Source organism: Xenopus tropicalis, chromosome 1 (assembly GCF_000004195.4).
Source record: "Xenopus tropicalis strain Nigerian chromosome 1, UCB_Xtro_10.0, whole genome shotgun sequence".
Taxonomy (NCBI): Eukaryota; Metazoa; Chordata; class Amphibia; order Anura; family Pipidae; genus Xenopus; species Xenopus tropicalis.
The window spans coordinates 19,579,453-19,594,729 of record NC_030677.2 but is presented as its reverse complement, the minus strand read 5'-3'; the positions used below and the strand labels follow the sequence as shown (position 1 = coordinate 19,594,729).

The following is a 15,277-nucleotide window of genomic DNA, read 5'->3' as shown; positions in this document are numbered from 1 at the left end:
TAAATAATGTTTTTAGCAGACTTTAGGTAGGAAACCTGAATTACGGAAAGACCCCTTATCCGGAAAACCCCATGTCCCAAGCATTCTGGATAATGGGTCCCATGCCTGTATTAATATTATCTATATTTTACTCCTTTAAACATTAACTGTGTACCCCCGCCCACTTCTGATGATGTAACGATTTGCAACAACAGCACTTTCTGTTTAATGGTGGTCAGCTGGTCACAGACTGCGTTGCGGATAAGGCAGTTGCAAATAAAAATGGGGGATGCAGGTTCGCGTCGGGACTGTAGCCTAAGGTGCAACAGTTGGGGGGCATCGGATACATACCTCTTTTGACTGCCTACCCCTAGACTGCGGATTTGAGCCCTGGGGGTGATTCCTGTGAAGCTCTGTCACCCCACTGCCCACTCATCACCAACGCCACCTCCTAGGGTAGCCACCTGTCCAGTTTTGACCCGAACAGCCTGGTTCGGAATGGCTGTCCAGGTCAAAATTGTGCCCATTTTCCCAATTTGAAAAACCAGGCAGGACTCTCCAAATGTGACAGGGAGACAGGCCAATCGCCACATCATAGCCCCGTGTATACGCCCAGTGACATCACGTCTCTGGATTTATGGGCACCCCCTCACGTCGCCTCACAATTGCAGGGGGGGGGGGAGGGTGCTGAGGTGGCTGAAGCAGCTTGGCTATTATTCTCTAACAGAAACATGCACAAAAAGCTCTCACATGACAGAATTTTGCAGCCTAAATATGTACTTTTTTCGATTCTTGTTTCTTTTACAGAGCTTATCCAGGCATATAGTGTGCAATACAGACACACAATACAAGTGTTATGGGCTAAATGAATCCACCAAGAAGGAAACACATTTCACAACATTAAAAGTTGGGCATAGAAACATAAAAGCTTCTAAATGGAGAACTTAATCAGTTGGGCTTATGTTAAGGAAAAAAAAGGTATCCAAATTGCCAAAAATAAATGTTTTATTTTGAGATTGAGAGGAAACCATGGTGGTCCCTGTGAGTCAGAGGTAGACTTTTTCCCAACACTATGGGGGATATTTATTACAGTGTGTAAGCCAACATAATCGGTGATGCTGCCACATAGCAAACAATCAGCAATTATATTTTAGCAGTCACCTGTAAGTTAGAAAACAAAAGCAAAGATCTGATTGGTTGCTATGGGCAACATTACCGGTAATGTTGGCTTAAACACTATAATGAAAATGCCTCTTAGGCTCACAGTATAATGCAACCCCTTCCTCACCTTGTTCCATTGTGGAGTGATGGATTCTGGGACTTTGCTTTCCATGGTGGATGGTGATGGGATGTGAGAGTGAGGCTGAATGACTGCCTGTGGGGCATTTATTATTATTATTATTTTATCAAAACAAAACCTAAATAAATATCTGGAATGCCAACAGAAGAGAATAGAATACAAATGAAGCCCTTTTGACAGTTCATGGTATGGAAAACAATGTTCCCCCTCGCTGGGGCAGATTTACGAAAACAGGTGCTAAACTGCCCAAGTGTACTACAAGTACCAACAGTCTACTACAAGTTAGATAATGTAAATTAAGAGCTGGCTGGTTGTTATTAGCAACTGCACTGGTGCAATTTAGCACCTATGTTTGAGCCCTTCTAAGTTTAAAATGTGTGGTGGGATTCTAAACACCAAAGCAGTTGAGAGGATACAGCCTTTCATCAATAAGGGCAAGGGTTGCTCCCAAATTATAAACTTTATAATTATAGAGTTACTTACAGATGAAGGTAAGTGAAGAATGAAGGGTTAATATAGAGCCCAGCCCAGCTAATATATCTTATGAAATCCTCATCAGGGAAAAAAAACTCTAAACTGACATGAGAAAATGAAATATTACAATAATACAAAATGACGATAGCTCACCTTTCTCTTAAGAACACTTAATTTTTCAACAACGCCATCAAGCAGGCTAACCACACTGTCCACGGCCGAGCAGCTGCTCAACGTCTTTTCTAGTTCAGCCACAACCATGGTGACGTGGCTTGTCTCTCGGTCAATGTTCTTCTGGGCTGCCCGAAAGCGCTTGTTTAGAGTCTCATATGGCACCTAGAAATAAGCAGATTTCAATTAGACAATTGTCTTTGTCTATGTATACACATACAGCTTTTATACAGGTCATCGCACTCCTCACCAACAATAGCTTCCTATTTTATAGCAGGGGTTAAGCTTTAGATCTCCTTTGAAAATATGGATAAGAAAAGTATAGCAGAACTAAAAGTTCAGTGCCACTGGTATATAAAAATACTGAGAGAGAAAATAATACTATAGTTTGTATAAACAAACGGCAGCCATTCATAATAAAATAGGGCTACATGGCAAAGGTGACATAGCAAATAAAAAGATAAGCTCTGTAAAACACCATTGCATTCTATAGAGCTTATCTGTTTCCGTGGCTAAACAGCAGCTTCTTTATATGAACTTTTGTTTCTGAAACACACAACTTTTACCAATGCGCGGCAGTGGTACATTATAGTTTCTATAGTATCATATTTTTTTTTGGTATTACTGCTTCTTTAAAGCTCTTTTTGCTGCATTTGGCAGCTCTACAAAATACTAAACTGTGGGGACTGAATAACTCAGATTTAAGCTTACAGATATATACTTTTCTAATGTCACTTTAAAAAATATATCTACCAATTCAACCCAAGATTCCAGTACAAGGCTCTCAGCCCTCAGCCCTATTCATTTAACCAAGCAAATGGAATCCATATTCTTTCTGTAGCGAGAGTGTTTTTAAGCCACGGTGGAATAAAACATCCCTATCATTTCATTTATGCCTTTGTATAAAGCTTGCCCCCAACAAGCTGACCTCATACTTCAGTTTTCTACTTCATTTCCTTCCATTGTTTAGATAATTAGGCTTTCTCCTGGCCTACAGGTATAATTAAGAGAAACAGAAAGATTTCTAGAATAAGCAACGTAATTTAACGTGACAAGAAAGTGAAGAGAAGTTAGAGTTGGGATAAATTTATGAGGAAAGTTTTTAAAGGGATACTGTCATGATTTTAAGGGGTACTTTTTATTTCTAAATAGCAAATAATTCACTTTACCAATTATAATTTTATTCTTGAACCAGCAAATGTATTTTTAGCTGTAATATTGGTGTGTAGGCGCCATCTCAGTGCCTTGTGCCTGAGTCTGAGCTTTCAGCCAGCGCTACACATTAGAACTTCTTTCAGCTAACCTATTGTTTCTCCTACTCCCATGTAACTGGAGGAGTCCCAAGCCGGACTTGGATTTCTTACTATTGAGTGCTATTCTGATACCTACTGGGAGCTGCTATCTTTCTCCCTTCCCATTGTTCTGCTGATCGGCTGCTGGGGGGAAGGGGGGGGGAAATCACTCCAACTTGCACCACAGCAGTAAAGTGAGTCCGAGCTTTCAGAAGGAGCCAGCAGTACACATTAGAACTGCTTTCAGGTAACCTATTGTTTCTCCTAGTCAGTGTAAAAATGGGCATACACGATAAGATTTGGTCGTTAGGTGAAGTTGCCAAATCCTAATCTTTCAACCGATATGCCCACCTAAATCGAGTGGTAATGGAGTAATCCGATCTTTGGCTTTTGGGGAATTACAATGACAGGAATAGGACCCATTGGAGCGAGGGCTACATCTACGAGACGATGCAGTCCCCAATTCAAAATCAAACCTACCCGATGGATATCTGGACAATTTTAGGCCAGAAATTGATCGGGTAGGCCCATCGGGGGCTTATATTTTTATTATTTTTGGAACTTCTTACTCCTTAACTTTCTATGTAGGCCCTCTCCTATTTAAATTCTAGTCTTCCACTCAAACCACTGCCTGGTTGCTAAGGTAACCGAGACCCTAGCAACCGGATAGCTGCTGAAATTCCAAACTGGAGCGCTGCTGAACAAAAGAACTAAATAATAATAACTGAAAACCAATAGAATATAATTGTCTACATCATTCTAGAAGTTTATATAAAGGCGAACAACTCCTTTAAGGCACATGATGGGCTTGCAAGGCTGGACACCCCTTTAAATATGAAAAGAAACAGAGGAACTGGAATATGTATGGGTATTTTATGGGTTCATTATTGCTTCACTCTTTAATAAGGCCACCTCTTCTTTATAGGGGAATTTTACTGTAACACAACTTGAGCTTTATTGAAGGAAAACATAATTTCAAGCAACTTTTCAATATATATCAATTAAAGAATATGCTGCCTTCACATGATTTTTAATGTAATAATATGTTTTGGAACAGTTCCCTAAGCCCCGCCCCCTGTTGATCTGGCTGACTACTTTGTGACTCAAATAAAATGTAACAGTAGTAGCCTGCCCTCATCCTGCATCCTCCCAATCCCACAATTCCCTGCACTTGGGATGTCAGTAAAAAAAGGAACATCACAGTGCAATGCATTGTGGGTTATGTAGTTCCTGCATGCTGTCTGTAAGCTGTGGAGAAGTTGTTAGAATTTGTAACATCAATGTTTTAGTCCCTCCTCCCCTGCCAGGATTTCAAATGATGCAGAAAGAGAACTGTTTCGCAGCTGGATTTCAGCAAATAAAATGGTATTTATTCCTACTTTTTGAAGGAACAGATTACAGTGATAGGTATATTAGAGGTTTCTCTGTTGTGTGAGGCTCTAATAAATTTTTGTTCAGAAGTCAGAGTTCCCCTTTAAAAATCTCTCTGGTCTGACCATTGTTTTGGTCTTTTTTTTTTTTTTTTTTTAGATGTGAGACAGTGCCATCTTGTTGGCCGTCCCAATGGTTACTTTCTGCAGGCAGCATTTACTTCCATTTGAAAGCAAAGAGCTGAATGGTTGCTATGGGTTACTAGACGTGGAGCAAATGTTGCACTATATATAAAACGCCTACCTTTTTAGAACATAGCATTTGACATTTGCATTAGACAAAGAAGAAGGGCAAATATCTAATGTGCCTTTGTTTTTTAATTTTATCATTCCCGGTCTGATTGCTAGTTCAGTGCAGAGTGAGAATACATATATAATAAACCAGTCCCATGTCAGATGGTCGCTCCCATAGGATGGGGTTGAAATTCTATTGGTTCATAAATTATCCATGTACAGCGAGTGAGAAATATATCCACACACAAGGGTCTTTATAATTTATGGAAACAGTGGTTAAGGCATAACTTTGCAGTGCTGCTATTTCTAAAGGTCTGAAGGGATTCAGAGTGCTCCATTGGGCCTCTTAGTACCCTGCATTGATTGGCCCCTTGGCCATTTAAAGCTTTACAAACAGGCTTTGCAAGGAGACAAAATTAAAAAAAGGGATTTGAGTTGTAACACTTTAATATTGCATAGGGTAATAGACATACAAATACAGCACAGCTGTTAGGGGATTTGGGTTTTCTTCCTCCGTGCTGATGTAATAAGCCAGGTGTGATCATGGGAGTTGTAGTTCATTCACATTTGGAGAAATGCAGCATATACACGGGTGGTGTTGTTTACGGATATAAAAACCACAGTTCATTTGTTATAATGTCAATTCTAGTTTCCTAACAAACATCAGAAATAAAATCTCTACATAAGGAAGTCCCATCATACATTGCTCAGCATTCCGTTTCCATTTAGACTGCAAGCTCTTTTGAGCAGGGCCTTCCTAACAGATATGGGATCCGTTATCCGGAATCCTGCTATCCAAAAAGCTCTGACTTACGGAGTCTCCCACAGACTCCATTTTAATCAAATAATTCAGATTTTTAAAATGGATTTCCTTTTTCTCTGTAATAATAAAACAGTACCTTGTATTTGATCCCAACTAAGATATAATTACCCCTTATTGGGGGCAGAACAGCCCTATTGGGTTTATTTAATGGTTAAATGATTCCCTTTTCTCTGTAATAATAAAACAGTACCTGTACTTGATCCCAACTAAGATATAATTACCCCTTATTATTGGGGGCAGAACAGCCCTATTGGGTTTATTTCATGGTTAAATGATTCCCTTTTCTCTGTAATAATAAAACAGTACCACCTTGTATTTGATCCCAACTAAGATATAATTACCCCTTATTGGGGGCAGAACAGCCCTATTGGGTTAATTTAATGGTTAAATGATTCCCTTTTCTCTGTAATAATAAAACAGTACCTGTACTTGATCCCAACTAAGATATAATTACCCCTTATTGGGGGCAGAACAGCCCTATTGGGTTTATTTCATGGTTAAATGATTCCCTTTTCTCTGTAATAATAAAACAGTACCTGTACTTGATCCCAACTAAGATATAATTACCCCTTATTGGGGGCAGAACAGCCCTATTGGGTTTATTTCATGGTTAAATGATTCCCTTTTCTCTGTAATAATAAAACAGTACCTTGTATTTGATCCCAACTAAGATATAATGCAAAAAAAATCCTATTGGGTTTATTTAATGTTTTACTGATTTTTTAGTAGAGTCAAGGTATGGAGATCCAAATTATGGAAAGATCCCTTATCCAGAATACCCTTGGTCCCAAGCATTCTGGATTACTCTTTAAAGAAGAACCAAACCCTAAAATTGAATACGGCTCAATCTTGTAGTTTCAACAATATTCTGAACTTACTGCACCAGCCTAAAGGTTCAGCATCTCAACAAAATGATACAGGCTTTTAAAATCGTGAACAGGAGCTCACTATCTTGGATTTTGGTAGGAGGGTCAGTGGCACTGCACGTGTTCAGTGAACTCAGGGCAGCTAGCTAAGCTTAGGGGTCTGAGCAAAGCAAAGACTAAGGCTTGCCTGTGATAAAAGCTGATGGTACAGGGCTGATTAGTAGTTCAGATTCACATTAGATGGCAGCTCAGAAACCGGTGCATAAGAATGTAAGGATGATGCCACACAGGGCTGATTCTCAGTCTGTGGAAAAACATCAGCCCATCTGCTTCCTACCTTTCCTGCATCCAGAAGCACTGTGTCTGATGTGGCGGATATCAGCTGTGAAATCCATACTTTTTTTTTTTTTGCCAATATCTGGCGCATCTACCTGCACCCGAGCAGAGACGGGTGGCATCAGCCTTATAATCAGCCTTGTATTGTCACTTTTATATTTTATACACTGTACATTTAAAGTAGAGAGACAACTTTATTTTGTTAGAAATCAGTTGTCGTGTAGCCATGGGGGCAGCCATTCAAGCTGGAAAAAAGAAGAAAATGCACAGGGTCCATAGCAGAAAACAGATAAGCTCTATAGAATACAATGGTTTTTTTAGAGCCCTTATCTGTTTTCCACTATGCAAACTGTGCCCTTTAGGGCATTGGCACACGGGGAGATTAGTCGCCCGCTTAAAATCTCCCTGTCGCAGGCGATTAATCTCCCCGAAATGCCATCCCACCGGCGAAAATGTAAATCGCCGGTGGTATGGCATACGCCGCAGCGAGATTTCCGTTAAATCGCAGAAGTTGCCTTGAGAGGATTTACATTTTTGCCGGTGGGATGGCATTTCGGGGAGATTAGGGAGATTTGTCGCGGGCGACTAATCTTCCCGCGTGCCAGTGCCCTTAGCCCTATTTTAAATAGGTACCCCTCACGGCAGCATTATTTATATAAACTGTAGCAGTGTTTCTGAAGCAAACTCACAACTCTTACCAGTGCAGGGCAACAGTACATTTACATTTCTTTGATATATTTTTATTTCTTGGTGTAACTGTCCCTTAAAGATTCATAAATTATGCAGCCATGTAAGATATGTCCTTTGAAAGTCTCATTTACTCATCACTCGTGGCTCCGCTCTGTACAGAGATCATGTGGGAACAGCGGGGGGCTCTGTATATTGGTTCATATGTACATACACACACACATATCTAACATTTAGCCACAGATGCAGAATATGTGTTACACAAACTGAAATTTATCACTATGGGCATTTCAGAAAACAGATGACTGCCGCCTTTTAACAAGACAGAATAATGGTTCTCTTTGTCTAGTGAAAAACAAGCATGGATTATGCATAAGATAAAAATGCAGTCACTTGATAACTTTTTTTCTGATACAGGAAAACATATTTCTTTTGTCAAAATGTATCCCTTAATAGCATTCCTCCAACAGAATCCTGCATTTAAAAACATTTTTCAAAAGAGCAAACAGATTCTTTTTTTATATTTAACTTTGAAATTTTACATGGGGCAAGATATATTCTTAGTTTCCCAGGTGTTCTGATAAACTTCACTCACACTTTACTGCTGCGCTGCAAGTTGGAGTGATATCCCCCCCCTTCCCCAGCAGCCGATCAGCAGAACAATGGGAAGGGCGCAAGATAGCAGCTCCCAGTAGGTATCAGAATAGCACTCAATAGTAAGAAATCCAAGTCCGGCTTGGGACTCTTCCAGTTACATGGGAGTAGGAGAAACAATAGGTTAGCTGAAAGCAGTTCTAATGTGTAGCGCTGGCTGAAAGCTCAGACTCAGGCACAATGCACTGAGATGGCGCCTACACACCAATATTACAGCTAAAAATACATTTGCTGGTTCAATAATAAAATGTTAAATGGCAGAGTGAATTATTTGCTGTGTAAACAGTGCAATTTAGAAATAAAAAGTACCAAATAAAAATCATGACAGAATCCCTTTAAGTTGTTATGCTTGCAGATTTCTGTCTCCATACCTTGGTTTTATTTAAGTTTAGAATTATTTTGACTTTAAACATGTAAACAAATGTCATCTTTACACCTTAAAGGGGTTATTTACCTTTAAAATAACTTTTAGTATGATACAGAGAGTACTATTCTGAGACAATTTGCAGTTAGTCTTAATTTTTTATTATTTGTGTTTTTTTCATTATTTAAATTGATTTCGATTTTCAGCAGCTCTTCTTTTTCTGATTTAAGCAGCTATCTGGTTGCTGGGATCCAAACTACCATAGCAACCAGGCAGTGCTTTGAATGAGAGACAATAGTATAAATACAAGAGGGCCTAAACAGGAAGATAAGTAATAAAAATAACAATAAACTGTAGTCTCACAGAGAAATAGTTTTTTGGCTGGCAGGGGCAGTGACCTCCATTTAAAAAGCTGTAAAGTGTCAGAAGAAGAAGGCAAATAATTTAAAACAATATAATATAAATGAAGACTAATTGAAAAGTTGCTGAGAATTGTCTATTTAATAAAAATAGTAAAAAGTTAAACTTAAAGATAAACTATGACAGTGTCATAAATGAACAGTGTCACATTCAAAAGAGCAGACCTAGCATTTTGCTATGGGATGCATTGTGTAAGCTTGCTTACAGTGTTGTTAGGAAAGGCGCACATCAGCACATGTTGTTTAGAGACAATTTCCAACTTTGGTTTCCTGTACCAGCCCTCACTCACAGCCAGAAATGTGCGTCGGAATGTTGGTATGTATGTGACTAACACCAATGTACTGCAGCATTGCATTGTAATGTGTTGCACATAATAACATTTAGTATAAAATGGTGATACATGCCCTATAATTAATCAGGGTCAGAACCCAAATGGTGAGCACCACTGCCCTTGTACTGAGCAATGTCATACCATGGAAGTATCCAGCAATACCATCTCCACTATCACATCAAACTGTCTTTCTAAAGAACCTCAACACAAAGCTACAGCAACTTTGTTTATACAAACTAGAGTAGTCTTTCTGAAACAAACACACAACTTTTCCAAGTGCAGGGCGACAGTACATTATATTTTAATTGCTTCATTTAATGTTCGGTGAAGACACACAAAGCTACTTAGTAGCAGCTACTTGTCACTGCTACTAAAGGCCAGAAAATACCCTGCCATAGACAATACTGAGAATTGCCTCTGCTAAAACACACACAGGGACAATTATCAGTAAATGATTAGCATTGTCTATTGTAGTAGCCAACTGTCTATTTTAGTGGCTCCGTGTGCCTTCACCCTAACACACAGGGAGATTTATAAATAAAACTCTCAAGGCAACTTCAGGAAACTGCGGCGCTGCATATGCCATCCCACGTGTGTCACAGCCCTAAGAGACCAGTTACTGGGAGGGTGATAATGAAGACTAACTTCAGAAACAGTACAAAATGTTTTAATTGATTACATTTATTAAGTTTCCAGTGATTGTCAAGTTATTTGTAAATGCAATGGGTATTAAAAGCAGTATCTGTATGTCCCATGTTATTCTAAGTACTGCTGGTTCTCACTATCGAGACAATGTAGCAAAAATCTGCAGATTAACAGACCTGTGAAAAAGCATATTAAGCCCAAAGGTTACTCTGGCTTTTTTGTATGACACCATTGCACCTCTTAATCAAAACCAGAAAAAGACTTCTGTCAAAATAACCATTATAATGTCATTTAAATGACAGGCTACAGTCTGTGAGACACTTCTTTAAATGCCAGCTTTGGAATTTGTTGCATGAAGGGTTCAGTCTATTGCCAGCACTTTTAATGGTTAGCAAACCAAACTATTAAAATCACATGACTTGACAGCTCTGGACAACTGGACATGACAATTTTTTTTAATTTTTTATTTCTCAAATCTGAACCAAATAGGGTTCTGCATCAGATCAGTACTGAGGTGAATCTTTTGAAGAAGGTTCGGTATTGGGACAAATTCCAAAAAATGGTGCATGCACTATAAAATCCCTGAAGAATATTGATATATCTATATAAAAATAAATCGGTCAAACCGTAAGTGTGCTTAATACAAAGAGCAGCATGTGTAAACAATATGTAATTAAATTGTCTCTGTGCTTTTTGGCTGCCAGCGAACACTGGGAATCGTATATACAGGGCAGCTCTGATGTAAATAGAAACCATTAGCACTAAAAACCTGCAAAATACAACTCCCAGTGTAACTGAACTAAATGAGTCCCGAAGAGCTTACGGCAGACTAAACAACTACAAATCCCAGAATGAAACAATTTTATAAACATATACAATACTCTTGTATTTGTATTTTGTTGTTTTTTTTATTATTATTTTTGACACTGGCTAACACGGTACTACAGTTTTTGTTTTGTGATAAACATATGCTGAAACTGCTTTTTCAACTAGAGCCCCCTATAAATGATGGCCCCACATGCATATAAAGTAAGGGGCCCCATAAAAAGTAAGGGGGCCCCATATAATGCAAGGGACCCCACATGCATATAAAGGGGCCCAATATAATGTTAGGGACCCCACATGCATATAAAGGGGTGCCATAATAAGTAAGGGACCCACATGCATATAAAAGGGCCCAATATAATGTAAGGGACCCCACATACATATAAAGGGGCCCAATATAATGTAAGGGACCCCACGTGCATATAAAGGGGCCCAATATAATGTAAGGGACCCCACATGCATATAAAGGGGCCCAATATAATGTAAGGGACCCCACATGCATATAAAGGGGTCCAATATAATGTAAGGGACCCCACATGCATATAAAGGGGCCCAATATAATGTAAGGGACCCCACATGCATTTAAAGGGGCCCAATATAAAGTAAGGGACCCCACATGCATATAAAGGGGCCCAATAAAATGTAAGGGACCCCACATGCATATAAAGGGGCCCAATATAATGTTAGGGACCCCACATGCATATAAAGGGGTGCCATAATAAGTAAGGGACCCACATGCATATAAAAGGGCCCAATATAATGTAAGGGACCCCACATACATATAAAGGGGCCCAATATAATGTAAGGGACCCCACGTGCATATAAAGGGGCCCAATATAATGTAAGGGACCCCACATGCATATAAAGGGGCCCAATATAATGTAAGGGACCCCACATGCATATAAAGGGGTCCAATATAATGTAAGGGACCCCACATGCATATAAAGGGGCCCAATATAATGTAAGGGACCCCACATGCATTTAAAGGGGCCCAATATAAAGTAAGGGACCCCACATGCATATAAAGGGGCCCAATAAAATGTAAGGGACCCCACATGCATATAAAGGGGCCCAATATAAAGTTAGGGACCCCACATGCATATAAAGGGGCCCTATATAAAGGGACCCCACATGCATATAAAGGGGCCCAATATAAAGTAAGGGACCCCACATGCATATAAAGGGGCCCAATATAAAGTAAGGGACCCCACATGCATATAAAGGGGCCCAATATAATGTAAGGGACCCCACATGCATATAAAGGGGCCCAATATAAAGTAAGGGACCCCACATGCATATAAAGGGGCCCAATATAAAGGGACCCCACATGCATATAAAGGGGCCCAATATAAAGTAAGGGACCCCACATGCATATAAAGGGGCCCAATATAATGTAAGGGACCCCACATGCATATAAAGGGGCCCAATATAATGTAAGGGACCCCACATGCATATAAAGGGGCCCAATATAATGTAAGGGACCCCACATGCATATAAAGGGGCCCAATATAAAGTAAGGGACCCCACATGCATATAAAGGGGCCCAATATAAAGGGACCCCACATGCATATAAAAGAAGGGGGCCCCCAGCAGTGAGAGGGTCTGCACCCTCTATGGTTATACCACTAACAGGAGCACAGAATTCCTTCACACTATTTGGAAGTAATCAATTACAGACTGGCACAGGGGGGAAGTATGACCTTTCTCGCAGACAAAAAGACTTTGTCTACAAAGACGCACTCACCCCGGCACAGAGAGGGGGGTATTTGTAGGATGTACCCCCAGTCTGCAGGGCACTGACATTTTACAGGCTGAGGGGTGACAGTGTAATTAAACCCGAAATAAGTCACCCCCCCCTTCCTAGATGGTACTGGCTGCCGCACACCCCCCTAGGGGGGCGACATGGTTCAACCCGAGAGAAGAGGCAGCGTGACACACCTTTAAAGTTGGGTACTCCTGAACCTTCAGAGCCATTGAGAGCTGAGCAGCTGATTCCTGGACCGCCATCTTGGCTTGGAAAGGGGGAGGGGCCGGACAGAATTAGCTGGAGGCTACATGCCCACAGTCCTGAGCATCATGGGTAATCAGTGCCATCCCACAGCGCCTGAAAGGCTCGCTTTTCGCGGGACAGGCCCGGTTTTCTTATGTATTAAGGCAGCCCGCAGCCCCGGCTCGCTGTCTAAGCGCCCAGCTCCTCGGCTCCTGCCAGCCAGCTACAATCCATAGCAGCTCTCATCTCGCGAGATTTCACGCTGTGACGCGGCATAGGGCTGCCTGGGGGAGGAATGCGGAAGTACGGGCTGCAAGAGCAGTGACTAGGTTTGATAGGTTGGCGTCTTTTTCCGCCAAATAGGACTAGTAATTTAAAGCCCAGGCGGGTTTCCGAAGTACAAACCCGCCAAGGTACAAATTTGGCCTAGTTTTTGGAGCCTTGGTGGGTTGTAGTTTAGAAACTAGCCATAGTTTTATTCCTCTGACATGCCTATCCCAATGCATGCTGGGTAATGTAGTTTGTATCTTACATTTAGCCTACAGCTAAGATTAAGTTAAAACTACAATACCCAGCATGCACTTATAGACTATTCCTCTTTGCTGAACCTGAAGCAGCAAAACTACTATAACCTGCATGGACTGGGCACGGAGAGCAGGGAAACAGTCATCCTAGTAACTGGAGAGGGGGTGCAAGGCATGGGTAGTGATTATATGCTTGAAAAAGGCGTATTTTCCCATTTATACTTTTATTTTTTAGACATTATTTTCATTGTGCATATTGGGCTACTTTCAAAGTGGCTAGTTTTGGGCTATTTTAGGACTGACTTTGGCTGGTTTGGAAAAATAAATGTGGCAAGCCTGACTGCCATGCATATGCTCTTAGTAGTTGGAGGGTACGGGCTTTTGCCTTGCAGCTTATTCTGTCTACAGTCTACTTTTATTAAGAAACAACAAGGAATTAAAAAAAAAACTATGGTTGCCCCCTATACCCTCTGTTTCCAATATATGAAATAAGCATCTTGGTGTTACTCGTAATATTTAGCTGAAAGTAAAATTAATTTTTTTTTTGTTCCAGGGAACAAAAAATACATTTTTATCTTGTTGCCAACAATATTTACAGCCTTATCTCCCAAGCTGATCGGAAAGGAAAGTATTTGTAAACCAACAATTGCCACATTTTTCAGTAATATTGGATCTTTTGCCTTTTTGTTACTCTGGCATCAGGGGTCCCAGTGTTTCTTGTGCAAACAAATGCCACATTTGTCCCAATTTAAGGGGAAAATGGCTAATTTAAAAGAGGACAATGTCTCAAATTGATCAAAAGTCATTATAAGCCTGTATGCTCTTTTTTTCATGATGACATTAAAGGGTCTCAGTGTTTTATGTGAAATCCAGAGGCATATTTTTCATGATTTAAGTACAAAGCAATGGCTAATTTAGGAGCAGACAATTGTGAAATTGACTGGATACCATAGAGTTCCCAGTTAACCTCTGTTCAAGGTTTTTTTTTTATTACTGAGGCATTTTTTACTTTTTGTATGTGTTTTTTTGTTAAATAAGTGGCAGATTTTTTACTGTTTAGGGACAAGAACAATGGCTAATTTAGGAGAAGACAATGAGTAAATTGACTAAACGTGTTAAAGCTGTTTTTTAACTCTGGCATAATTGGTTCCTAGTGATTTGTTTTTAATTTTTATAAACAAGGGGTTTAGTTTCAAGGTTCCAACAGCAGATTGTGCCAATAAGTACCAATAGATTATTTTAGTATGCTAAAGTGAAATGCTGCACACTGGAAATGATGCAATCCCCGCTTTTGACCACAAGCATCAGGTTTGCAAAAGTTAGGATTGTGTTTATTTTGATGCATTGGGCTCAAAGTCCTTCTCAGCTGCCAAAAAGCTGGGATTCTGGGTGAAACTGCTGTATCATGTGGAAAAAGCATGGTGAATTATGTACAGGTATAGGACCCGTTATCCAGAATGCTTGGGACCAAGGGTCCCAAGGTTATTCTGGAATAAGGGTTCTTTCCGTAATTTGGATCTCCATATCTTAAGTCTATAAATAAAATTAATAAAACATTAATTAAACCCAATAGGATTATTTTGCATCCAATAAGGATTAATAAACCCAATAGGGCTGTTCTGCCCCCAATAAGGGGTAATTATATCTTAGTTGGGATCAAGTACAGGTACTGTTTTATTATTACAGAGAAAAGGGAATAATTTAACCATGAAATAAACCCAATAGGGCTGTTCTGCCCCCAATAAGGGGTAATTATATCTTAGTTGGGATCAAGTACAGGTACCGTTTTATTATTACAGAGAAAAGGGAATAATTTAACCATGAAATAAACCCAATAGGGCTGTTCTGCCCCCAATAAGGGGTAATTATATCTTAGTTGGGATCAAGTGCAGGTACTGTTTTATTATTACAGAGAAAAGGGAATAATTTAAC

The 15,277-nt window shown here is 40.0% G+C and overlaps 1 protein-coding gene across 3 annotated transcripts in view; it reads right to left on the bottom strand.

Moving 5' to 3' along the window:
- Positions 1 to 13,081, bottom strand: part of maea (macrophage erythroblast attacher) — a 57,966-nt gene extending 44,885 nt beyond the window's left edge. The window contains exons 1-3 of one of the 3 annotated variants that reach the window (XM_012960346.1): positions 12,770 to 12,975; positions 1,907 to 2,089; positions 1,268 to 1,354 (exon numbers count right to left, since the gene is read on the bottom strand). In XM_012960346.1, the coding sequence (XP_012815800.1) occupies positions 1,268 to 1,354; positions 1,907 to 2,089; positions 12,770 to 12,838 (339 nt within the window). In that variant the 5' untranslated portion in view covers positions 12,839 to 12,975. 3 annotated transcript variants of the gene reach the window in all.
- Between the last annotated feature and the right edge of the window lie 2,196 nt (positions 13,082 to 15,277).